At 33.1% G+C, this 25,446-nt stretch overlaps 5 protein-coding genes and 2 non-coding genes across 11 annotated transcripts; 4 read left to right on the top strand and 3 right to left on the bottom strand.

The window, feature by feature from the left end:
• Positions 1-206: 206 nt before the first annotated feature.
• LOC106102319 (trimeric intracellular cation channel type B) lies at positions 207-4,281 on the bottom strand. Of its 2 annotated transcripts, none has more exons than XM_013281748.1 (7): positions 3,907-4,281; positions 2,521-2,677; positions 2,265-2,437; positions 1,897-1,996; positions 1,702-1,822; positions 1,282-1,446; positions 207-1,034 (listed from the first exon to the last, which is right to left on the bottom strand). In XM_013281748.1, the coding sequence occupies exons 1-6, from the start codon at positions 4,025-4,027 to the stop codon at positions 1,291-1,293; spliced, it is 828 nt and encodes a 275-aa protein (XP_013137202.1). In that variant the 5' UTR covers positions 4,028-4,281; the 3' UTR covers positions 207-1,034; positions 1,282-1,290. The 2 variants fall into 2 exon arrangements, with proteins under 2 accessions (XP_013137202.1, XP_013137201.1); XM_013281747.1 differs by having other exon boundaries at positions 1,286-1,446; positions 3,907-4,280.
• Positions 3,176-3,247, top strand: Trnap-cgg. The gene has a single exon. It is a non-coding gene; the product is annotated as a tRNA-Pro (tRNA).
• Positions 4,282-4,368: 87 nt separating the features above from the next.
• Positions 4,369-4,441, top strand: Trnav-cac. Its single transcript has one exon. It is a non-coding gene; the product is annotated as a tRNA-Val (tRNA).
• Positions 4,442-6,553: 2,112 nt separating this feature from the next.
• LOC106102455 lies at positions 6,554-14,415 on the bottom strand. 3 transcript variants are annotated; one of them, XM_013281941.1, is made up of 9 exons: positions 14,218-14,415; positions 11,997-12,084; positions 11,357-11,590; positions 10,784-10,935; positions 10,065-10,268; positions 9,188-9,319; positions 8,680-8,968; positions 8,161-8,202; positions 6,554-7,761 (listed from the first exon to the last, which is right to left on the bottom strand). In XM_013281941.1, the coding sequence occupies exons 3-9, from the start codon at positions 11,502-11,504 to the stop codon at positions 7,718-7,720; spliced, it is 1,011 nt and encodes a 336-aa protein (XP_013137395.1). In that variant the 5' UTR covers positions 11,505-11,590; positions 11,997-12,084; positions 14,218-14,415; the 3' UTR covers positions 6,554-7,717. The 3 variants fall into 3 exon arrangements, with proteins under 3 accessions (XP_013137395.1, XP_013137394.1, XP_013137397.1); XM_013281940.1 differs by lacking the exon at positions 11,997-12,084; XM_013281943.1 differs by lacking the exons at positions 11,997-12,084; positions 14,218-14,415 and adding an exon at positions 11,829-11,848.
• Positions 14,416-14,689: 274 nt separating this feature from the next.
• LOC106102448 lies at positions 14,690-20,913 on the top strand. 2 transcript variants are annotated; one of them, XM_013281932.1, is made up of 7 exons: positions 14,690-15,965; positions 16,319-16,692; positions 17,087-17,242; positions 17,663-17,794; positions 17,966-18,494; positions 18,901-19,076; positions 19,398-20,913. In XM_013281932.1, exons 1-7 carry the CDS (start codon positions 14,901-14,903, stop codon positions 19,810-19,812), a joined length of 2,847 nt encoding a protein of 948 aa, XP_013137386.1. In that variant the 5' UTR covers positions 14,690-14,900; the 3' UTR covers positions 19,813-20,913. The 2 variants fall into 2 exon arrangements, with proteins under 2 accessions (XP_013137386.1, XP_013137385.1); XM_013281931.1 differs by having other exon boundaries at positions 14,691-15,965; positions 17,951-18,494.
• A 438-nt stretch (positions 20,914-21,351) lies between these two features.
• Positions 21,352-22,849, top strand: LOC106102449 (calcium and integrin-binding protein 1-like). The gene is made up of 5 exons (XM_013281933.1): positions 21,352-21,647; positions 21,807-21,909; positions 22,092-22,239; positions 22,448-22,572; positions 22,697-22,849. Exons 1-5 carry the CDS (start codon positions 21,556-21,558, stop codon positions 22,805-22,807), a joined length of 579 nt encoding a protein of 192 aa, XP_013137387.1. The 5' UTR covers positions 21,352-21,555; the 3' UTR covers positions 22,808-22,849.
• A 28-nt stretch (positions 22,850-22,877) lies between these two features.
• On the bottom strand, positions 22,878-23,760 carry LOC106102450. Its single transcript, XM_013281935.1, has 3 exons — positions 23,590-23,760; positions 23,329-23,438; positions 22,878-23,106 (listed from the first exon to the last, which is right to left on the bottom strand). The coding sequence occupies exons 1-3, from the start codon at positions 23,644-23,646 to the stop codon at positions 22,953-22,955; spliced, it is 321 nt and encodes a 106-aa protein (XP_013137389.1). The 5' UTR covers positions 23,647-23,760; the 3' UTR covers positions 22,878-22,952.
• Positions 23,761-25,446: the final 1,686 nt, after the last annotated feature.

Below are 25,446 nucleotides of genomic sequence, written 5' to 3'. Positions count from 1 at the left end.
TGCCGTGCACCCAGATAAACATGTGTTTCTTATAACTCCTACTCCTGCTGGTAAGGACCACCTAAATTAATTTTTAAATTTGTTTTCTTTTGATAAGTTAGAGAAAATGACGGAAGAGATGAAAGTAATGTAATTTTTACCATTAACGAATCGGGTTTACTTGCGTTAAACGAGAATGGGTTATTATTATTGAAATAAAAATCCTGTTTAAAGAAAACAGTTTAATACTTCCTTTGTAATTATTTAAATCAATACTATCATTAATAAATTGATACATTCTTGTAAATTATTCATAAGTCACAATTAAATTTCATATTAACGAAACGCGTGTCTCTCACCGCTTGCACCCATGCGGATTGATCAAGCGTTTCATTATTACAGAAAAAAATAAGTTATTAATTACGTCTAGCTATCAAAAAAAAGTATTACAGTCGCTGATATTCCTAAAACATTTGAAAAGGAAGTCGGAAATATCGTAATTCGGTCGAATATTAAAACTTAACTTAGAAATATGAACTCAATGCTCGAAATTATTTTTAACACAATAAATAAACATGAAATAAATAAAACTATTTACTATGTCAGAAAATTGTAAGCAAATTCAAATGTATTATTATTTATTGCATTTACATCATTATATAATAATTCATTAATATTATTTAATACTAATTTGGCATTTATTTAACACTGGCAAGCTGGGCTTCTGGTTTTAAAAATAAACCTTTGGATAATCAGGAACTAAAAAGTGCAAAATCACACACAAAGTTAAAATCGTACGATATCCCTCGTATAGCTTATGTAACAATCATATTATGACTAGTCAAACTTAAAATTAATAAAATTTAACATTGGTCGTTGTGCCATTTTTTTAAATGTTTTAAATATTTTTCAATTTTTTTAACACTTTTATATTTTCTTTTTCTGATATCGATCAAATACAATAATTACGTATTACCGATATTGTATTTGATCGTGCAGAAAATATCGTCGCAATCTGTATTGTCGGTGTCAATTGAAGGCGTATTTTCATCGATCTGCAAACAAAAAGAAAAAAATAACATATTGCCATATTGCGGCTATCATACAGGAAGTGATGTACAAAAGAAGGCGTTGAAGCGTCATCATAGCTAATAGGGCCATTTCCGTTTACCATAGACAAACTTATATCTCAATGTGAACAAGTGTTTACATGTGTAAATACGCTCTTTACCAACTCAACAATTTAGTTTACATAGACTTAACTTGTTGAGTTATAGCTCAACAACTAAATACAATACATACGTACGTCCACTAATTAGTTTTCTTAGTATCCTTGGTCTCCTCTTTCGGCTGTCCCTTGCCGAGCAGCTTGGCGAGCGAGTCCCAAATACCGCCCATAAATAGCGCGCAGAACAGATTTTCGAACGGCACGAACGGATCGTGTATGCCCAGCAGAATTGATGACAACTACGGAAAGTAAATTATTATAAAACAAAATCCAATAATACTACACTTAGAATATGAATAGAAGGACACCGTTTAGGTGAGGAGGTGAAGTGGTCACAATTAAAAGGAGAAATTAGAAAACTTAATAAAAACATTTGCCCTCCTTAGTTTGATAGAAACAATTAAAATTTAATGATTATTTCACATATGATTTACACAATATTCTGCTTATGTTATTTATTAAATGTATATGTATAATAGTAAGATTATCTTTACCTTAAAGTACACGAAGAAAATAACAATTCCAAAGTAGACGAGGGCGTGAGGTGCCGAGATCAAATCCGTCTTCTTGTCCAGAACAAAGATCACTGAAGCCACCAGAGATGCCTTTGTGTAGCTAAAAACCAAATAAAGCAATTAAAACACTTTCAATCAATAAAGAAATATGAAAATAATCTATGTTTTACTTACAAGCTCGGCTGCATGGTCTCCATAGCAGTAGGGGTCCACGCGCCGCGAACCAAGCGCTCGATCAGCTTGGTGAAGCCAGCTCCATTACCCTTCAATGTTCCTAAAATCGAACAAAATCTTAAGTTTTGTGTTTTATTACACAAACCAAGTCATTATAATTAATTCGTAATTAATTTTCGAACCCGACCGCATATGCACTGACGCTTTTTAACGCCGCGTTAATAATCGGCGTTAGAATAGCGACAAATGCTTCAAAATAGCTCTTGTTACTATCGCCCAATGCAGAATCATGAAAATTGTGTGTGATGTTAATGGCAGTAAAAGTTATGGAGTTTCAAACATTTTCTAAAACTTAATTTGTTACATACCGACAATAACCATAATGATGTACGCATTGGGGTACAATTTGGCGGCATGGCTGACACCGTCGTAAACCTTCTTCGCGCGATATATCTCCTTCATAGCAGCCGCTGTTACTTTCACCGGTAAGAACTTCGCCACTTTATAGCCCACATCGAATGGCGTGTAAAATACTAAATACCTAAAAAAATATATACAAAAAAAGTTAGGTTTGACTTCGCTATTTGTTTACCAGTGTAACAAATATTATGATATAAAGTTTACCATGTAACTGTTCCAATGAGGAGTTGTGGCGTGTTCTTAAGCGGGGCAAGGATGGGCTCGCCGAGCAGGCCATTGGCCACCATCCCACCCGCGAAGATCACTAACATCGTTGAAAGCCAACATGCCAGGGGATGCTTTCGAGAGAACGCTTGAGCCCCTGTAACAAAGTTACAAATACAACTTGAAACCATATACAAAACAACTACAGTATGAAGCAATACAGCAAGCACAATTTGTTCACATTGCATAAAACCGATTTCACTTTATTAGCGTAATAAATAACAAAACCTTTTTGTTGATTTTTGGACAGAAGTGACACAATCTTTGGATCACTCTGTTGCAATTGTTAATGTTCTTTTGAAAGGTGGAATAAACACACTGTCCTTTCAATCACGCGAAGGCTTTAATTGTTAAAGGTTTTTCCACTATTCGCGTCGCGTATCCGTTACTTCGCGCCATTTCGTTATCTTATGATCTAATTATTTAATCCCTTCCAATGTGTACGTTTTGCTATTTTGTATCTCTTTGTCACTAAAAATCTAAAAAACGAGAGCAAAGCAAATATATTCAGTGAAAAATGTAAAAGAATTCTAATGACCACATTGCTGATCAAACTACGTATAAACTAACGAACAAATTCGCACTCCCTACAACCGGCTCGTTGGTCTAGGGGTATGATTCTCGCTTCGGGTGCGAGAGGTCCCGGGTTCAAATCCCGGACGAGCCCAAGATAAGTTTATTTTTGTTCCTCAAATTAATGATTCGAATACCTAATTAGCATGCTATTTTTGTGCTCTTACATTCTTACTATCAAATCACTCGCAAACAAACTTTTTCATCGGTTTTTGTTTTAATAGCTATTTTAGTTATGCGCCATCTATCTTTCATGAATAAAATGTTCATGGAAATCATTTTCATACAACTGAGTATTTTCGAGAAAGGTTCTTATCTCATACCTAACCTATATCCTGACCAAATTATACAAATATGTAGAGTGCATGTAAATTATCAGATAAATTTTAACAGATTATTCCTTAAATTTGGTAGAGCATGCAGTAAAATAATCACGAATGATAAATTAAAATACATTTTATGTGTCTAAAATATATGAAGGCTCAATTTTAGTCTATTGATAATTGTATTACTTAAAAAAACAAACTAAATCATGGTTTTATATCTAAGTAAAATTGTAAGTGACCATTGAGATCCTTAGCTATTACAGTATTTAAGACGCGGGGAACAAATCTATTTTTAAACTGAATCGGTGCTTTTATTTTTGTATAGCGCTGCCTCAATACAAATTTACTTTCTACATAGTAGCTATTCGAGGATGCGGAAGTTAATTATATTAGCGGCATTGTTTAAAACAAATAATTCTCCACTTACCAGATCCTAAATCTTCTCTGACTGCTAAGGCGCACAGTAAAGAATGTGCGACATCAAAATAAGGATACATTTTCAACTTTATGACCTGGTTGGCCAAATCTAAGAAGGCTTCGGGATCCATGGTGTTTGTTTTTTCGAAATCACACTATTTCTAATTAATTTTGGTACAATTTAACACCGACAATAAAGTGACACGAAATACCCGTGTCTGCGACTATTCGCGGGCGTTGTAGCCGCGAGACTGGCGGGGCGGGGGACTGGTTGGACGCGGAGAACGAACAGAATTAAATTTTAATGAGCGCTTTGTAGACTATTCTTCCAATATTATTTTATTCAAGAGTTGTAAAAGTAATAAGCTTATTATTTTAGGTTATAATATAATTTGACATCCTTCATTTATTATTAAATCTGACAATTTTTTTTTTAATTTTAATGTTTCTAAATTTGCCATGATGTCAATGAGTTTCCGTAGTGTAGCGGTTATCACGTGTGCTTCACACGCACAAGGTCCCCGGTTCGATCCCGGGCGGAAACAGTCTTTTTTTATGAACATCATTGAAATGAAATTTGTTTCTAATTTGTGCATTAGTTAAAAATTCCTTTTGCTCAACAGCAAATATATTTCAGTAGATTTTAAGACGTGCGGTTGTTATAAAAAAAAGTCGTCAATTTTTCTTACATCATATATTCTGAATATACAACAATGCTTCGCAAGTTATAAAAATTATAAAACCTACGTCCACATTATACGAAATGTATAATGTGGACATTTTAAGCTTAAATAAGGACGCGTGCACATAATTTCTCTTCAGTCTTCATTTATTCGAAACACAGCCAAATTACTTTGGGAAAAGATGCGAGGGGTGTCAATTTAAAAGTAACACTAAAAAAATTACACATAAACAGACAAAAAATCGCACAATATTTAAGGCACATTGAAACCAGGCCCAAGACGCTGTATATGTGAAAGATATAGAAAAAAAAAACACTCTTATAAATTTTATACAATAAATCTAAAACATGTTATGCTCGGATAAAAAAAATATAAGAGATTCTTCTTACATATATACTTCTTATGTTGGCACTTCGAGCAGCAGAGTACAATCAGCTCCATAGATATGTAGACAAAACAAAACTTGAGAAACTTTTATAGACGCTAGGAAATAAAAACACTTATCCACGCATTTATGGAGCAGACTGTACTTTTATTCCCGAAGTGCCAAATCAACAGTCTGTTTTATTGTTTATATATTATTTATTATTTTACGTATTTATTTTAAGAAAATTAATTTTACAAACAATATGATATATCTATAATGCATTGATTTAGTGATATTAGGAACAAACAGTTCAGTGGGTAAATCAAATATTTTATAGAACTTAAAAATAAGCTTAACCTTAAAAATAGGAACACCAAAATTAAAAATAATTTTATGTCATAGTTTTACATCGACATAATTTTTTTATCAAAGACATATAACCTAGTGATGAACAGTTTACAAAATGTAATTTTTTATTGTGACAACATTAGGAGAATAATCCCAACAAAAGGTTTTCGGAGGCCGTTTTTTGCGTCACTTATGTGCTACGGTTTAGGTATCTTTCATACAAATATTATAAATGCGAAATTTTAGATGGATGGATGTTTGTTATGACATTTTAGCCTAAATGGTTGGACAGATCAGAATAAAATTTAACACAGACGTAGAACATAGTCTGAAAGAACACATAGGCTACTTCCTTATTTAAAAAAAATATACTCGGAGAGAGTCGCGGGCAAAAGCCAGTAGAATATACATCTATTTTATATTACGAATCACCTTCACTACTATGATGAAAATTAGGGTCGAAGCGTAATATTAAAAAAAATCGTTTCTTATAATACGATGATTCTAAGAGTTCAATGGGTGTTACTTATACTAAAACACTGTTGTCTCATATTATTGCATAGATAATTATGGAGATGCCAATACAAGTATCGACGGTGGAGTCAGTAACAAAAGCACTTTATTTGGACAGATGTTGTGGACGCAAGGGAATAAACATTACATCGCATTTCGTGATTATTAATATTTGATGACTTACGAATACTAAGTTTAAATACAAGTTAATTCTACGTCACTTAACCCACTAATCTACTGATCTTTATAAATGGAGAGGTTTTAAGATAATTTATTTAATTCCCGTTGTTTTGGATCTAAATATTAGAACAAATAGAGATAAAATTAAATGTTAGTAACAGCAGAAAACCTGTTAAGTCGGAACGAAATCATTGTTAACCATGACAATCAATCAATCAATAAGTTGAGAAGATTCATAGCACGACGAGGAACTCCAGCTACAATATATTCAGTCAATGGAACTTCGTTTGTCGGAGCGAATCGCTTTCTTAGGGAAGCCTTGGCCAAATTTTCTTCAGCACGAGGAATAAATTGGAAGTTCATTGTTCCGGCAGCACCATTTATGGGCGGAGCTTGGGAGCGACTTGTGCGTACTATAAAGTACGCCCTTTCGGCTACGTTACGCGAATGAAAACCGAAGGAACAGGTGTTTTTAACATTGTTGGCTGAAGCTGAAGGACTAGTCAACTCTCGTCCGCTAAATCACGTCAGCGTCGAGGCTGACACTCCGGAAACAATTACCCCATTCCACTTTTTATTAGGGGAATCCTCTCCATATCACAGAACCGCCGAGCTCTCTGACGATGACCTGATTGGGAGAATGTGTTGGAAAAAGGGACTTCGACTTGCAGATCACTTTTGGTCAAGGTGGGTCAAGGAATATCTACCAACCCTAGCACCTCGGCCTAGGACCGGCACACCGCGACCACTTAAAGAAGGGGACCTGGTTCTGGTGGTAGATGGTAACCTTCCTCGGGGAGTTTGGCTTAAAGGCCGCATTTCGAAAACCTTCCCCGGGAAGGATGGTGTAGTTCGGGCTGTCGAAGTCGCCACCAGTACTGGGGTCTTAAAGCGCCCAGTGCGTAAGTTAGTAATAATTTAATTTTCGTTTGTGTAAGTGCGTAAGTTAGTTATAATTTAATTTTCGTTTGTGTAACCTAGTTAAGTTATAACTTTGATTGTCTTAAACATGCTTTATTTTTAGTGCATGCCCATCCTGCCCATGTACATACAATGTTGTTTTTTTTCCTTATTTTTCTGTCTTGTGACATCAGGGGGCGGGCATGTTGGCGATGCAATATTCCTTTTTGTTTTTTATTTTTAATCCTTTTTTTAAAATAAGAATGTTTATTTTTTATTAATTCTTTTGTAAATAATTGAAGCAGCGTTGGAGCAGATGTCACAACGCTAGGCTGAAATGTATATATTTTTTTCTTAATTTGTAAATTTTATTAAAAGTTGTTTTTGGTTTATTTCTTATTTATTTTACTCGCGCGTACCTTCCCGTACAAGATCGTCTCTTTCAACCTATCCATTTATACAAATCAATGTACTAGTCACATTATAAATTATAGTCAAAGAAGGATATGTGGGTCTGTGTAGTTGCTGCAATCGCTTAATTCTATCAGAATATGTGTAAAACCTACTTAGACTTGATATTTTTTATTAAGTTTTAGTAGGTTGAACATTTTTTGGAATCTCTGATCAAATATATTTCAGTTTCCTTGTGATCTCTAAAATAAACAAATTGATTACTTTTGATCAGTGAAATTCAATTTGCAGTCGTTTAAATTGTTAATTTAGTTCGGTATTGTTGTCTATTTCTTATATTACTACATTAATTGCTGCCAAATCCCAATTATGTTTAGTAAAAAATATTCTTACATAGTAATATGTAAATAGATCTCACTTCAAGATTTTCCAGGGCTCTTATTCGGTGATTTTACTGAGCAATCTGTAAAAACAAAATAATTGACAATTTAATGATATAGGGACATTGATATAATCTATACATATAATAAAATTGGAGTGTCTGTTGATGGAGTGGAAGATGATGTATTTGCGTGGCTGATAACAAAAATCACATCTTAAAATCTCCGAAACGGTCGGGTCAATTTGGACCGGAAACTGCACGGTAGCTGACATAGACGGGCATATTATAGGCTACTTTATATACATGGACAAAGTCGCGGGGAACAGCTAGTTTTGGATTAATAAGAATCAATTTTTTTTTTAAATAAAATTTTTAATTTAAATAAAATCAAATAGTTTTTATTTGATTACATAAAAAAGGGTTGCTTAGTTTGATAATCATTTTAGTTATATATTTTATCAAAATTAACATACTATATACCTTTATCTGTGCTCGGTGTGGAGCACACTTTCTTACCATTAGCTGGAACAAAACATAAAATAGTTTAAACACTTTGCCCTTTTATTATAATATATTAGTGGTTGGTTTGAGAGTAGCCCTAGTAGTAGTGAAGGTAAGGAGTAAAAGGTTAGCATGGTATCGGCATATTATGAAGGATGAATCGCATGTTACAAAGAGAACGTTAGTTATGAGTGTGGAGGTACACCGGTAGAGGGGTACCTAGAAAGAGATGGATTGCGTGAAAGGTGACATGATCAAGAAGGGAGTGACTAAGATGACGTATGATAGAGTTTTGTGGAGGACAAAAACCTATTGCGCCACTACGGGAGTAGGATAAGGAGAAAGATGGTTATATAAGTGGTTGAAGACACAAAACATGTGATTTTGTACAAATATCTATTTATTCAAATGTCACTATGGAAGACAATATCATCTTTATTCTTGCGTTTTTTTGCTACATTAAATTTAAAATTAATTATAATTTAAAAAATCACTTACCCATACCAGGCTTATGCAATACTTGTCCTGCTTTATTATTGTGCTGGAAGCTTTTTTCGCTCTGAATTAATCGAAAACTTTCATCCTTTGCTGACATTTCTTCACACCTATCCTCATTTATCGCATTATCTCTATGGTTGTTGTCTATATTATTCTCATCTGACGAATGAATTTGACAGCTGTCATTTTGATATTTGATCTCACCGGAGACGTCATTTTGCACAACTTCTTGTTCGGAATCCGCATCGTCAGCGGATTGATCGCTTTTTGCGCTCATTGGGTTAGTTAACTGTAATATTAAAATATATTTACGTATTGAAACAATACTACTTGTGCGTTGCGTTCATAAACTAATGGGTAATAATTACTTGGAGAACTTTAGTTCAAATTAGAAATGACTACCAAATGTTAAGATGATTTAAAAAAACACAGTTTAGACTGAACTTCATCTTATCAAGTGGGTTTGTGAATTTTTTAAACCTTTTCATAAAACATTTTATTTTCTTACCGTATAACTGGAATCATCCTCGGAGTCAGCTTGCAATTCTACCATCATTTTCTCAATGAGTCTCTCCATTGTGTCACTAGTGGTTGCCACCGGGCTCGCCTCCTGTCTACCGTGCTTGTTGCGCTTCACTACCTACAAAAACACATAACATACATAAGTGGCTCTCAAGTCAAAGTATTATTATTAATTAATTTTAAAAGGTTTTATTTTAAATCAATAAAACCTTTTAAAATCGCTCATTTTATAAAAAAAAACTAGCTTTCGCCTGCAACTCCATTCGCGTGGAATTAAAGAAACAAAAGTGAGGCTATGTATTCTTCCGGGCTATTCTCTCACCGAAATCTGTTTAGCCGTTTAGGCTATAAACTCTAACAAACATCCACCCATCTAAACTTTCACATCTTACTAATCTTACTAATATTATAAATGCGAAAGTTTAGATGGATGGATGGATGGATGGATGGATGGATGGATAGATGGATGGATACATGGATGTTTGTTAGCGTTTGTAGCCGAAACGGTTGAACGGATCTCCATGAAATTTACAAAGGTTTAGAGCATCGTCTGGAAGAACACATAGGTTACTTTTTATCCCGGGAATAGTTACGGTTACCGTAGGATTCATTAATTTAGTTTTTTAATGTTTACTCGATCATTCTACAACGGTTCAACATATCTTATTGAAATTTGGCACAGATATAAAACAAAGTCTGGAGTACATATGGGATAAGCGTCATCCCCGAGAAATGTCCGGTTCCCGAGGGATACGTAGCTTTTTGTAATTTATGTAGTTTGTATGTTTTCTAATACCACGCGGACGAAATCGCGGGCAACAGCTCGTTTATAATATTAGTATGAAGTATGATAAAAATCTTACCAGGACTTCATCATTATTGCTGACACGCGTGGTATTATTGTTATCGTAGTTGTGTCGGCGGCGGAAGCACATCGTGAACTCGAACAGCGACTGCACGCTGCTGCACCACGAGGTGGGCTGCGCGGGGCCGCGCGCGCGCAGCGCTCTGCTGCCCTGGTACTTCAGGGTGCGCAAGTATCGCCGCTTGCCTTGGATATATGTCACCTGAAAAAAATACTTTAGAAGTTGAGTATTTTATACTAGCTGTTGCCCGCGAATTCGTCCGCGTGGATTTAAAATTTAACCTCACAGTTAAATGACCATTCTAATCTTACTAATATTATAAATGCGAAAGTTTAGATGGATGGATGGATGTTTGTTAGAGTTTGTAGCCTAAACGGCTGAACGGATTTGGATCAAATTTGGTATTTATGAAGAGCATAGCCTGGACGAACACAGACTATTCACTTTTGGTGGTGAAAACCAGTGTTGAAATAATTTTTAAAATTGGCCCAGTAGTACAAATTTTTCTTTGTAATATTGGTATAGATATAGAAAGGCATAAAAAGATCTGGTATAGTAACTTATATATCAAAGTGTTTAAATATTTTTCTTGAATATAAATACATAACAAAGAAGACTAATATAAAAGAATCAAAAGTTCAATGTAGCATTTAAATAACACACTATTTAAGATCAAATAGTTGACAAGTTCACATATATTTTGGTTATTTGCTTACCACATCAGCTGATCTCAACGGCGGTTTGCCCAACACCAAGTTGATGAGGGATATCGACTCTCTGGTCACTCGGAGTACAACAAGCAGCATCAAGAAGAACACCCAGGGTAGGGGACGAATTAATTCTGGCTGCGGACGTTCATCTTGGTCCACTGGAACGAAACGCACAGCATTTTTAATTAAAAAAAATATATATATAAAGGACATCCCTTTTTAAATACTTCTGTATCACTATAACGCACCGTCAAATTATCTCATCCAATAAATTAAATCAAATAAAATGCATATTAGGATCCATTAATACCATAATATTCAAATTTATAGCCAACTAGTTTCTGCCCGTTTCGTCGTAGAATTAAAAAAACAAAAGAAAGTAGCCTATGTGTTCTTCCAGACTATGCTCTAAATCTATGCCAAATTTACTCGAGATCAGCTCAGCAGTTTAGGCTGCAAACATGCATCTAATCAGTCACATTTATAATATTAGTATGAAGTATGATACGTTTTTTGGTAAGTGCAATTCGATTGTATCCGACTGTGTTAAAGCTATTTACGTATTTCAAAAATAATTACATGGTGGTGGCACAGCCCATCGCGCGCTCTTCTCTATCGTCCACAGCAATCTGTCCGCCTGGCGCAGCATACTCTGTCCGAGACGGTAGCTGGCTGCATACTCCGCTACGCTGTGTAGCATCTCCTGGATGAATCCCAATACCTCCATAGTTACAGTTGTACTACAGCTTGAAAGCTGATGAAAGCAAACCTAAACGTGTGAACTGTTGACCATCACAGCTGTCGATATCTTTGCTAAAAAAAAAACAAAGATAGTCTTGTCATTATATTTTAAAACTAGAGAAATATTAAACCCCGATCCCAAAGTTTGTTAGACAGGCGAAAGTCATGTTATTAACGATCTAAAATCTAATTTAAAAAAACAACATAAATCACAGACGATTGATTATTATCGGAACTAGATAGAGTTTTCTTGTATTAAAAATATATATGTTTATTAATTTAGATCTTGTAATATTAGAACGATATTTACCAATTAAAAGAATATATTACAAATTAATTTATTATTATCGAAGTGTATAAATTATAATTTAACAAATACGATAACATATCACTCAGTACAAAAAGTAAATTATGAACTTTTAGACATTTACTGACCACTTAAATAATTATTACTTGTGCAAAATTGAATATTACTCACAACTCATGTGCGTGTCCGTCGAATAAAAAAAAACCGAGAGTGCGTCGTTATCATTAAATTTCACTCAAGTAATTCATCAGGGTTCCCACTTGAGAATATAAAAAAAATCAAAAGAAAAAATAAACCTAATTTTAAGATCTTTATCTTTAGCTTTTGTAAGCCCTTAATTTATAACACTAAATGTCTCATGGCCATTGCCTTCTGCCACCAATTAGGCGCAATAAATTTTTCACTAATTATTCCAATTGGAATTCACTGAACACTCGAAAATAAAATCAGAAATTTAGTAATTCGTCATTACAATGCTTATAAAACTCACTATTATTCGATTTATTTGATGAGAAAGATAATACAATAAAAATGTACGTAAAATCTCATATAACGACTTGGTAGTGTGCTTTTAATGCGAGCGAACGGCACAATTGACGCGGCAAAGGGCTCAAAGTGCTCGCGTCCACTTACCGAATGAATGACTCGATTTGATAATAACAAGTTTATCGTTTACCTATCATTTGTACACATTGTCGTGCGATTTACTTGTTTGAGGAGCAAAGGTTGAACTTTAGTGTACTTAAGTATTAGGCGAGTCCTAGATTCAATCCTTGAAATTTAAATATTCCGTTAGGCCCATAAATAATATAAACTAGGTGAAATACTTCGTAATGCACCCCTATGGTATTTACTAAGTTAAAATACGTTTTTTATTCATCATTTACTAGTTATCCAAATTCTTTAAAATAATATTTTTTTCATCTATTCTGTTATTCCTTTTAAATATCAAATGATACTTTCTAAGAATATTTTGTAAGCAGTTTACACTAAAAAATATTAAAAACATTAAAATTGAATTATTCAATTAACAAACAACCCTAATCAAAGTACTAATGAGTGCAGGAGTGGACATAAATATGTCATTTTGACTTCTTTATACCTTGTTGATAATATGAGCTGCAAGGGGCATAGGTCGCTGCAATCGTAGAGATATCACAGAAGGAATATAATATACTAAATGTAATTAAACACCATTCAGATATACACTGTATTGCACACCTCCTCTGTTATTCAGATTTTAATTAACGAAAAATGTTACTGAATTTAATAATGACTTTTGAATTCAATCTTTTTTTATAAAGCCTTTGCTTGCTTCATCTACGCTGAATTAATAAGAAACTTTACTTTACAATCCTCTTTAGCTTCATATAAGTGGTTAAATATTAAAATTATACTGTTTGAATAATTGATTGGTAGTTTAACACTGACAAAAATATGTATGTTTAATTTTTTTTTTATAACTGTTGCAAAGTAGCAAAGAAACATAACATTTTCCTGTATAATTCAAGGTCATACATAATTTACATGTTTACTGGCCTTGGTTATGTGATTCTAAATAATTTTTGTAACAAAATAAAAAAGATTTGTTATGTAAATATAATGATATTGAATTAGCTTGTTACACCTTGGCCAAGTCAAAGGCCAAAGTTCTTAAGGAATTACATTGAAATCACACAATTTGCTGCAATTATTTTTCTGTAACTACTTTAATCAAATGCTTTAAATTTTCTAATATTTGTAATTATTTGGGGTTTAATGTAACTATGAATTAATTTTCATAGAATGAACATAATTCAATTATTCTAGGTGTTAAAAGTGAAAAATTTAAAGTTTCAGGAAATGATACAATGATATTCTTTTGGTATGAATTATGTCAGTTATCTTAGTGTATCACTCAAAAATGTATAAAGCCTATAATAGTGACTGAATGTGACTAAACAGATTTGCCAGTAGCTCTCAAAAGATTATCTAATCTAACGAAAATTTTCCAATTGTAAAAAAAGGGTTTGGCATGGTTGTAAGATTATAACATATTGAGGTTATTTAAACACGTACCTATAGCAGATAAAATAAATTGCATGCGTTTTTTTAAATCCTATTGGAAATTTCACCTATATTTGTCCCGAATTTAAAACAGTTACAAAATTTCAAAGTTCACTGATAAACAAAATACAAACAATACAACGGGTAATTAAAATAAATCATTTTATTCCTTTAATAGACATTTTAAACACCGGCATTGTAGTTCCATGTGTTACACATAGATAAACTACTAAATAGAACAGGATTTTGCAATGCTTAATGAAGGCAAACGATTGTTACGTACTCAAACAGTTAAATAATTCAATAAGAAATAAATAATTGATTTAAATCGAGTTACAAATCTTACCTATTCACTTGTTGCGTGAACTGCTTTCTCGAAAAATATCTTAATGCATGTGTTATGTAAATAAGTTAAATATTAACTAAATCCAAATGAAGCGATTTAAAAGCGCAATTTACTAATCTTTAAAGGAATATATGAGTAAAAAATTGAAATCAAACAAATTAAAGAAAATTGTCTTCGCTCTTCACAAAATGTAAAATCCAAAGATTAAGTAAATAAACATTTTTTGAGATGTCACAAAATGTCAAACTTTTCCACAGAAAATATTGTTTGTGCTTTTGTGCTAAAGTAGAATGCATTATTTATACTACGTATTATTTCCTTCATCAAAACAGGTACCGTTTATAATGCTTTTTTTTAGTAAACGAGACCGTAACATTTTAAAAGTTTCATTTGCAAAAGTAAATATTAGTATTTGCGGCTCACTAGCGCCAATTCCTTTTTGATGAAGTCTTACGTACTCTTTGTCAATGGCATTTTTATTTTTATTTTAGGGGGAACATTTCAGTGGCACTGTAGTATATTTTTTCTAATATTGTTGATTTAAACTAGTATTATAAAATTTGAAATGAGAAAACATGTGTAGAGTTCAAAGAATATTAGTAAAATAATAGTAACATTACTAGTTTAATGTTTGGTGAAAACAAAAGTAATTTTGTTATTCACAATTATACAATGTAGAGGTAATGGAATCCTTAGACGACTCCAATTGTCCCTCAATGAGTGATGGTTTATCCTTATACGAACGTTATATGCGGAGTTTTAACGTGGTGGATAAATTTGTGGAAGAAAATAATCATTTAGAGCAAGTTGAAGTCCGGTCATCAAGCACTTGTGATTACGAAAGTTCCAACAGTGGGGGTAACATTGACTTGTCAGCTGCTATTCAAGCTGATGTAGATAAACATAGTACTGGACTGGAAGTGGACTGCAATTCCTTACAACGCCTGAATGATATTGCTAGTTTCGCATACAAGCCAAATTTCGGTTCCGACGGTGATCGACCTAAAGCGGAATCGTCTTGTATTTCTTTGTCGGGGTCATTGGTCGAGACCTCGTCCGCGACAGCAGAACTTTGTCTTTTGAATGATAAATCAGACTTCGTCGAGACTGACGGTCGCCTGTCTTCGGACTCTAAATCGGAGAGTTTTAAACACTCCGTATTTATAACCTCTACAATGGAGAATAGTAACAATGCAGTGGATAGCGTGCCAATGTTCCGTGACATAAGACATTCTGAAAATGTTTTCAAATTACCAATAAGTGAGCTATCATTTAATGGTACAATCAAGCATGTTCAAAAATTGAAGCCAATTGTAGATCCCTTGACAGCCTTGAGCACTGTGAATGTGGGGTTGGATTTGTCAGATAATGGGTCAGAGAATACAGATTGTCCAGCAGGCAGTAGTGTAAGTGATAAGCTAACTGCAGACAAATGCAGTTACCAACAAACCAGTGATGTGACTGATGATAGGTATACATGTGACAGTGAGAAAATTGATCAAACAGCTGAAAGTAGTAGAGATTCTCAGTATGAAGATGTTAATTATAAAAAAGATTGTGAGGACAGCAATGCTAAATGGAATTTAGAACAAAGCTACTCATCTATAGAGACATCATTTGATAGTGGGGTTAGGTCTCCTGATATGTTCTCTGATGAAGAAGAGGAGCCTAGTCCAGCTCCTGAACCATTCTGGAATTTTATTAAAGATTTTGAAGCTTATGACAAAAAGAAAGTTAGAAAGATTGAGGTAAATCTGTTTACATTACTTTAGTGTTTTTATTACAAATAAAAAGGTCAACTTAAATAATACATTTGTGTATTATCTCTAAGTTCTATGAGTAAGTCACAAATTATTACTATAAGTATTTGCAGAAATGTTTTCATATCATACTAATATTATAAATGCGAAAGTTTAGATAGATGGATAGATGTTTGTTAGAGTTTGTAACTTAAACGGTTAAGCGGATTTCAATGATATACATGTAGAGGATAGTCCGGAAGAACACATAGACTACTCATTTTTGTGTTTTTTAATTCCACGCGGACGGTGTCGCGGGCGAAAGCTAGTAAATTTTATTTTTACATACATTTATGTTACAGGAGACTCTTCAAGGACTTTTACCACCTCCTTCAGTGACTACATTAAAAACAGATGTAACAGAAATGCTTAAAAAGTATTACTGTTTCCTTCCTGCATTTAATGATGATAAAAAAATCAACACTTTAGAGGTTAATTCAATGACACCCACCAAAAAGGTTTCATTTATCCACATTCCAACAACTTCAATGGAAACTGATGAAATACAAGAAAATTCATCACAAGTAAATGCAAGGAATAATAACAGTAATATAGACAATTCTGAATTAAATACAAGTGTTAATGACAAGAGTATAGAATTGAAAATGTGCACAGAAATTGAAGTAAAAGATACATTATGGCCAGATTTAATAAAATGCAGATATTTTGATGTATAGTAAGTAAAAAGTTTAAATCTATTATTAGTACCTATCTATAAGATGCCTTTGAATGTATTGAAATTATGTATCTAAAATCTCTACATCCTTAATTTTTATTATAAACTAGCTGTTCCCATTCAGCTTCATCCCCGCATGAAATTGTAAAATCTTTATTTAATTGTTCACATTTGTCAAATTCTCAATTGCAAATGTCCAAATTGCCATTACCATAATTACCTTGCTTCCTTAATGTTGGCAGTAGGGCAGAGTAGGGCTTTTTATTAAAGAAAGAATTATTCAAAAATATGCTGTGATTGCTGACATCCTATGCTATAAAGAAGTGTGTGTTTACACTTTATTGTAATAGTATATGTTGTACCCAAATTCTTAATATATGTATTGTTATTACAGTTACAATATCTCAAGCTATAGAGAAAAGTATGAGCAGTTACTTCAACGTTACACAGAGAGGTTTGTTGGAGGTGAAACTGATACTAGTGTCAATATTTATTCCGGTGGTTTGCAGTCCCCTAACAGTGCAAGCAAGAGGAAAGCATTGAGACTCAAGTATGTAAAACATTTAATTTGTTCTAAACTTGATAGTATTTGTTAAGTTTTTTATTAAATCACCTTTATTTTTATTTTTTTAAATATGTGTTAAGGCATTTTAAATAGACAACAATGTATATCATTTTCTAATTAACTGGACATTTCATGTTATTAATGGTATTGTTTTGTAAATTAAGTAATGATCACTTACAATTGTATCAAAGTTTAAGTGACGAAATAATTTGCAAACCAAATGCTATTGCAATAACTTAAAATTTAATTAAAAGAACATTTTTTGATCCTAGCACATTGTGATTTCTATTTACTTTGTCCTTGAATTTTTAAAAAGTTCAAGTATTTAACAAAATTTATAATAGTTTAATATGATTTAGAAGTATCTGTTATGAAGCAGCTAGCTCAATAAAAAAAATGTTATAGAATGGCCCAGTTGAAGTCACCAGGACGCCGTCTCTCTCACTTGGCTCGTCGGCGACAGGCATTCTGCAGTGCAGCTACCATCAACGAGAAAGCTCAGGGCACCTCATCTAAGATGGTGCTCATTGATAAAAAGTAAGTATTTTCTCTTCTCATTGTCATTGTTAAGAAATAAATAAATTCTGTATATATCATTTACTCATATTGTAAAAGTGTATTTTGTCTCATTTTATTACATCTTATGTATTTCTTATTTTCATCATCATAATAACTAAACAAATATCTTTGAAGTTTCTTCCCGCACAGGAAGCTGATAAATTCCGCCGAAAGGAAAATACGACGCACGCCTAATAAAAAGACACCTACACGAAGAACACCAGGCAAAAAGACCGGTGCAGCGACTCCGAAGACGAAAAGTGGAGGATCAAGTAAAAAGAAAGCGATGAGACGACTACTAATGGACACGGAAAGCTTATCTCGATCTCAACCAACAAGAGAAACATTGAAAAGGGCTCTGTTTGTTAGCCCTGAAAATAGGAAGAGTATACCAAACACTGCTAGCTCTTCCGTACCACAGCAAACGAATAGATTCAGACGCGTATTATTCAGTTCCCCAGACCGTGCTGAGACCAAAAGTATGGATGGTACCATAAGTGATAATTTCCTCAAGAGGAAGTGTGAAGATGTATTGGACAATGGTCGGAGTAAGATAGCTAAGAGTTTGTCGTTTGGTGGCGATTCCTTCAGCGCATCGCAACCTGTCCCGTTTGATCGCAGAGTGTCCGAAATACTGACTACAAGGAATACAACTGAATTAAACGAGACTCATAAAAAGGTTTGTACTTTCTTTTAAATTAAAAATTTAAATTAATTGTTAAATTTTATGATCACTGAAGGAAATTAACTAGCGTTAGTAAAAATCGCCTTTGATGTAAGTTACTCTAAATTTTATCTTAGTAGGAGTGTTGTTACGCGCTATAAACTGTATGTTTTCAAGCTATTAAACTTAGGGGTGAATAAATTTAAAATAATTGTCATGCAAGAAAGGAATATAATCTACAAGCCAATAGCAGCAAAGAAGTAAGATTGCGTTGGTAATGGTTATTGTTATCCATTGGTTAAATGAATTTTGATATTTGGAATTAAGAGTTGTACACGTAACAATAAAATAAAGTTTTTATAGTATCAGGCAGATGAAGTGACATGGGAACAGTTTTGATCTAATGTTTATTTTGTTTCAGAAACTGCTATGGGCGGTGTCGGAGGCGCTGCGGGCGCGCGGCTGGCGCATGTCGTCGCCCGGGTTCCGCGAGAAGGCGGCGGCGCTGGCGCGGCTCACCAGACGGCTGCTGACGCTGCCGCCGCACGCCGCCCGCCTCGCCACGCCCGCGCTCTCCACATCAGAGACCATGCTCAAGTAAGACTCTTACCTATATCTATACATATAAAAAAATTGAAGCGTCTGTTTGTAATGTCAAAAGAAAAAATCCAATATTCAGGAATACTTCATGTATTTGCGTTGCTGAAAACAAAAATCGCATTTAAGTAATAAAATAAAAATGAACTAGTACTGCTATGCATGAACTAAACTTCTGAGTCTTCTTAAAATTTTGTGATATCTGTTACTATGGGATAAAGCACTAAGATTTTTTTAAAAACCTTTGTGTTTATTGTAGCTAGAGATTTTCGCTAGTTTAAAACCATTTATATGAAATTACTACAACTACTTTGTTTTCAGATTAGCGCGGCAATATGTGTACGCAATCATCCAAGGTCGGACAGTGGAAGAATGTTTCCAAGATGAACAGATAAAGTTAGCCAATGAATCAAACAAAATATCTGGATACATATCACCAAAAGCATATCAGTTGAAGACGAGACAGATGTCCTCGGCTACACTCACATCGCAAATTAAAGAAAATACATGCTCCAATTTATCTATAAGACAAGAACAGCCAAAGAGCTCCTCCAAGAATATTTTGCAGGACAAATTAGTTAATATAGATTCTAATTCGAATAGCAGCATTGGTATTAGTATGCTAGATAAAATTGGCTTATATAAGTCTAACTCGATGCCCTCTTTCGAAGATGCTGCGAAAATGCGGGCTAGGAGACAAATAAGTTTTGACAGTGTTGACTTTCCAAAAAGGTGATGTGTTTAAAGTGATGTATTTGTGAAGAAAAGTGTGTTAACTTGTGTTAGAATACCAGCGTTAAGTATCAAAACTTTGACTTTAGTTCTATTAATTTATTTGAAGACTTTCATATTCTTTGACATTTTAATTTTTTCTCGCTCTAATATTTAGTGTTGCGACTTCTGTAACTGTCAAATATTGGGGTAATTATGGCATTGTAATACATTGTATTGTATTTACATGTACAGTACAATACATATGTACTTTAATTAAAAAAAAATCCCTAGCTAATATTTAGAAGCATTTGAAAAAATTGTATTTCAATACTATGAAACGAATTAACAGCTTTTGTCTATGGTATAGTATTTTCGTGTCTCAAATGTTTGACAATATATTTTTGACTTTTGTTAACTTAGCAATAATTATTTGATTGTCTCTTATTCTATATCTTTTAATATTCTGTGCTGATTTACTATTTATATAACAGAATAGAAATAGCTTCAAAGTATTAAGTACAATCTACTTTTTTCTTAAATTGTAATTATATTAAAATAAAGTATATGTAAAATATTGAAATATGATAAACGGAACAAAGGTTTCATGGGTTTGTAAATTAAGGTTGTCCAAAAAAATTCTAAATTACATAAAGTAAGGATTTATTTCTGTTTACAAATTGTCTCTAGAAATATGTATGTAACTTTGTTGCTATTAACATATATGAAAAATATTCACATATATGTTAAAACTTCTTCAAATGTAATTAATCAATATCTCTGACATTGTCTATGGTTTTATATTTTTCGGTACTTGTATATTTTGACATGCATCAATGAAGAATTTTATTAATGTAATTTTGTGTTTTGTGCATATAAAGCGCATTTTTTTGTTATTTCTTTGAGTTTATTTTGTTTAATGCACAGACAATTGTCATATCAATATTGCACTGGTAACATTTGTAGGTAAGTTGTGATATAGGTATTAACTGCATTACTAGTTGATGTAACGCGAACTGAAATATAATTTTAGTGTGGACTTAGAAAACTTTTATGATGTAACCTGCTACCGCTGAGTGTGATCTCGGTTTCTGTAAATGTAGCGATAAATTATTTTTCTCGAATATCATTTGTTTTAATTCATATCTACTGTTTTAACACTTGCTTAGTCGAATTTAAAGGGAATGAAAATTAAAATAAACGTATCTGATCAATTTAACTTTTATAAAGCTGTAAACACAGAAACATTCAATTGTCAGTTATTGAAATGTGTAAATAAAATTTTAATTGAATCCATCCCTTTCTTTCTCTTTAAGAGAAACAGAGATAACAAATAGTAACCTGTGTTGGCGCTATTGCTTTATTTCTTTAAAAACTCTAACTGCGCCACAGACGCAGATTTTTTTATGTTTACTAATTCTTCGGTTTGGGATTCCTTTATCTTTTATTCTGAGTGGTATAAATTATAGTTATTCCTTCAAAAACACTACGTTAAATTGGTTGGCAAATAATGTTTTTTCCTTATGAAGTATTGCTTCTAAAAATAAATTTAATTTAAATTAGTTGCGATATAGTTATAATAGCGTATAGTCTTTGTTTAGTTTTTGAATGATAGTACAATATAATGTGTAAATCCCAATGTAATATCTAATCGAATTCCAATAAAACAATCATCCGTTATAATTGTTGATAAGATTCGCGATACGACGCATTTATAATTGTTCCAAGATTCGTACGTGAAGACTTTGTTTTAATAGTGTAAACAAATATGGGCATTGGACAATCGTATCCAGGTTTAACAGAAGATGTTTTGGAAGATTATACGACGTTAACATATTTAAATAAAGGAGAAATTCTATAGTAAGTTATGAAAATTTGCTTATTTTGCTTGAACAAAATATTCAGTTCTCTGCTACGTATACATTTTATGTTAGATCTAACCAAGATGATGAATACCGTAAAAATAACGTCGAATAACAGTTTTAATTGCAGTTTGATTTAAAAACATTGCATTTTCAGTTTAATGAAAAAGTTTTATTCAATCGATCCGGATAAAATTCGAGAAAATTATCACCACAGATTTGAAAAAGACGTTATCATTAAGAAATTCGATGTTTTACAGGCAAGTGCAATTAATAACAATAATAATAAAGAATTGAGAAACATTTACGGCAAATTGTCACAATGAGAATAAAAACTCCTAAGTCATTATAAACAGTTAAAAGCGAGCATTTAAAACTTTATACATTATTGATTTGCCAGTTTTATTAATACTTAGACATCCATATAACATTTTGTTTGCAGAATAACCCGTTCCAAGATCGCATATTCCACGTATTCTCATCTAACAATGATGATTGTTTCTCATTTGAAGACATGTTAGATCTGTGCTCGGCGATGAGTTCCGAGTGTCCTACAGAGGTGAAGGCGGCTTGGGCTTTCAGAATTTTCGGTAAGGTTACTGCGTAACTATTTTTTTGGTATTAATTATTAGTTAAAATATAAACGAATAAGTTTCTGTTTGCTTACAGGTAAGCTTGTGCTATCTTATGCATAGCACAAGTGTTCTAAATCGTAATTTAGCGTAAAGTTTATTTAGTAATGTTGTATATAAGCTGAGTAGTCTTTTTATGTATCAATTTTACTTTTATATTCAATAGATTTGGATGAAGATGGTCAAATTTCAATGAGAGATATAAGTGAAATTATCGACCGTTTGACGGGATGCTCGAAGGACCGTTTTTACCAACTCGACGACGAATCAAAAACGAAGATTGCTCACGTTGTAAGTTTAATAGTACGATAGATTTGTGTGAACTACAGAAGTAACTGCTGAAATATAAGACTTGAAAGTTCAGAAAATAAAATAACATACTGTGTTATTAGTTATCTATTTACTTTAATTTCAGATACTGGACGAAATTAAGCTGTACAACACTGGCGGTATTGGTCTAAACGAGTTCAAAATCATCATGACCCGAATCCCTGAATTTCACTCGTCTTTTTACTTTAGAGTATAGAATGCTATACATGTTAATATTACATTTATTTATTACATAAAATGCGTTGTGTTAATTTAAGCGAAAGTAATAAAGACAACCTAATCTTTATTTATTATGTGAATTGACTGTAATTTGAAAATTATTGACGATTTAATGCATAAATCTATCTGATGAAAGCTTTACAGGCCGCTTTATTGTAGCGTCCGGCGAGAGTGCGTCCGGGCAAGGAGGGGAAGCCGCTCGTACGACCTCTATCCCCCGGCAGCGCCACCGGCTGCTTGTACCTCACATGGCTTGCCGGGAAGCCGAGGTAGGTGCTGTAAGTGTGATATAGTAAAATTACAGATCACTCATTAGATATATGATGATAACGGCTCGCGTCCAGAGATGTTTCTATTGAGTGGTGAGTCTAAAATAAAGAATAAGCGACCATCGCGCAACAATACTTTTAAATGTACCAACAAGAAAGTCAGTAGTAAACTGCAGGGCCAAGTAAGTTTTAGGTGTGCCGCGATAACCAATATTTTAAAATTACTTACGGTGTCATTTCTGGAGGACACTGCCACATGTACTGTGGGTCGTTGAAATAAATGAGAGGATGACGAGAATTGGCTTCGCCCTTGTAAAAGCTTCTATGGCGTTGGCATGCCTATATAAAATAAAAAATTGGAAGCGCACGTTAAGAATGAAAAGTATCTATCCACCGTAAGTAAACTAACGGTTTTATGTCGAAATTAAAGGTCGGAAAGTATAATACCAGATTTAATAGGAAGTAAGCAACAAACACGTGCGATACTTACTTCATAAAATGTTTCGATTTCATCCTGACGTTTGTTATCAACAAATAAAATGTCCATAGCTTAGTTTGATTTTGTAAAATTAAAATATTTGTGTTTTGAGATTATAATTGAAATTTTGAATTTAGTGCGCAACGCCAGTTTGAGTTTTTGTGTCAAAAGTCAAAACATTATCTAACCATAGATTATCTATAACTTTTAAAAGAGTGCATTTTTAATAAATGAGTTTCAATACCACCTTCTCTTCATGTTTTCAAATGCGACACACTTATAAACCCGATAGGACAGAATGAAGTCTAGTGGATTTGTGTCCGCAAACAGTTTTAATATTAAGTCTACACACTCAACGGCGGATCAAGGAGGTTCTGACCCCCCCTGAGCTGTCAATCCAGGTCAATCCGCCTTGCACACACTCGTATCCTAGAGGGGTGGACAGAGGTTTTATCTTATGCTGTGCTATGCGCTGGCATCTTATTTTAGATTGAATATTGAATATTGTGGTACAGTAATTATTACATACATTTTAAATTTTGATCTAAGTAAAAGAATTATTTTTTTACAAACATTTATTTTCATGCCATTTGTACTATTGAATTTTGCTAATGACTTTTTATAAAACCAGCAGAACATCTTTGAGTATTCTCAAAGCAGGACATTTATCTTATGTAAGCCTTGCATGGCGGTTTATTGTATCTTGCAGCAAGAGTACGATCTGGTAGAGCTGGCATACCAGAGGTACGTCCGGTTGTATAGGGTAAAACACTGGGTTGTTTGTATCTCACATGATAATACGGATATGTTAAGTACGTCCTGCGCAAATAAAATGTTATTAACGTATCTTGTAATTAAAATGTAGTGCAGTAATTATTAAATAGTCTCTAGTACATGATGTAACTTTATTTTACATGCCCAAGTAGGACATTGCCTACAATGGACACAGTGCAGTTGCTTCATTGCTCAGCTACCATGACAGTAACTTTCTAGTATACATATAGTATAAGTAGGATATAATTAGGATTAGTTTATTATATAAATATTGGAACATAAAGGTAACTTACGTTGTCATTTCAGAAGGACATTGCCATCTATACTCTCGTTCTTCAAAGTATGTTAATGGATGATAGTTTTGAGGATTGCCTTTGTAATAATTACGATGTTTTTGGCAAGCCTGCTCATCAAAATAATTTAGTAAGAAGCAAGAACAATAAATAAACCACAGCCTTTGGTATGCCTTAATGATTATAGAAGTTGTCTGAACATGCTCTAAGATCCTATTACATGATCATATCCTATGATAGCTTATGATGTAGTGGTTACAAAGGTGTAATTTAAGGTAATCAAAATTAGATGTTTACAATTACACACACTTAAAGGATGCAAAATATAAAATATCAAAATCTATTAAACCTCAAAAAAAGTATCAATCTCCTGTTGCCGTATGTAATCCATGAACAATATATATTTCACCATACTGGTTTATCGTTTTATATGGAGTTCAAAACACTGAGTATGAAGTAAATTAATTAATAAGATGTTAACATAAACTTGAAGTTTGTTCTTTAGACGTATTTCAGGCGGATGTTTTGAATTCGCATGTTGTCTAGCTTATCCGTGAAAAAAGTTTTTGATCTAAAAAAAAAATAATAATTTGTTGAATATTGTCTATAGGTGTTTTTTTATTCTATTTTTTGATTATTGTCTATGGATTTAAGTATTGTGTAGTGAACGAAACGTCAAAACAAATTTCTTGATTTTGTTTAATTTATTTATTGGGAGGCAATAATGTACAGCCACGATAATGCACGACCCAATAATGCACGGCCCAATAATCCGTGTACAAACAAAGGATTTTGGTACACG

This window comes from Papilio polytes, unplaced genomic scaffold, assembly GCF_000836215.1.
Source record: "Papilio polytes unplaced genomic scaffold, Ppol_1.0 DF823923.1, whole genome shotgun sequence".
Taxonomy (NCBI): domain Eukaryota; kingdom Metazoa; phylum Arthropoda; class Insecta; order Lepidoptera; family Papilionidae; genus Papilio; species Papilio polytes.
This window is presented reverse-complemented; position numbering and strand designations above follow the sequence as displayed.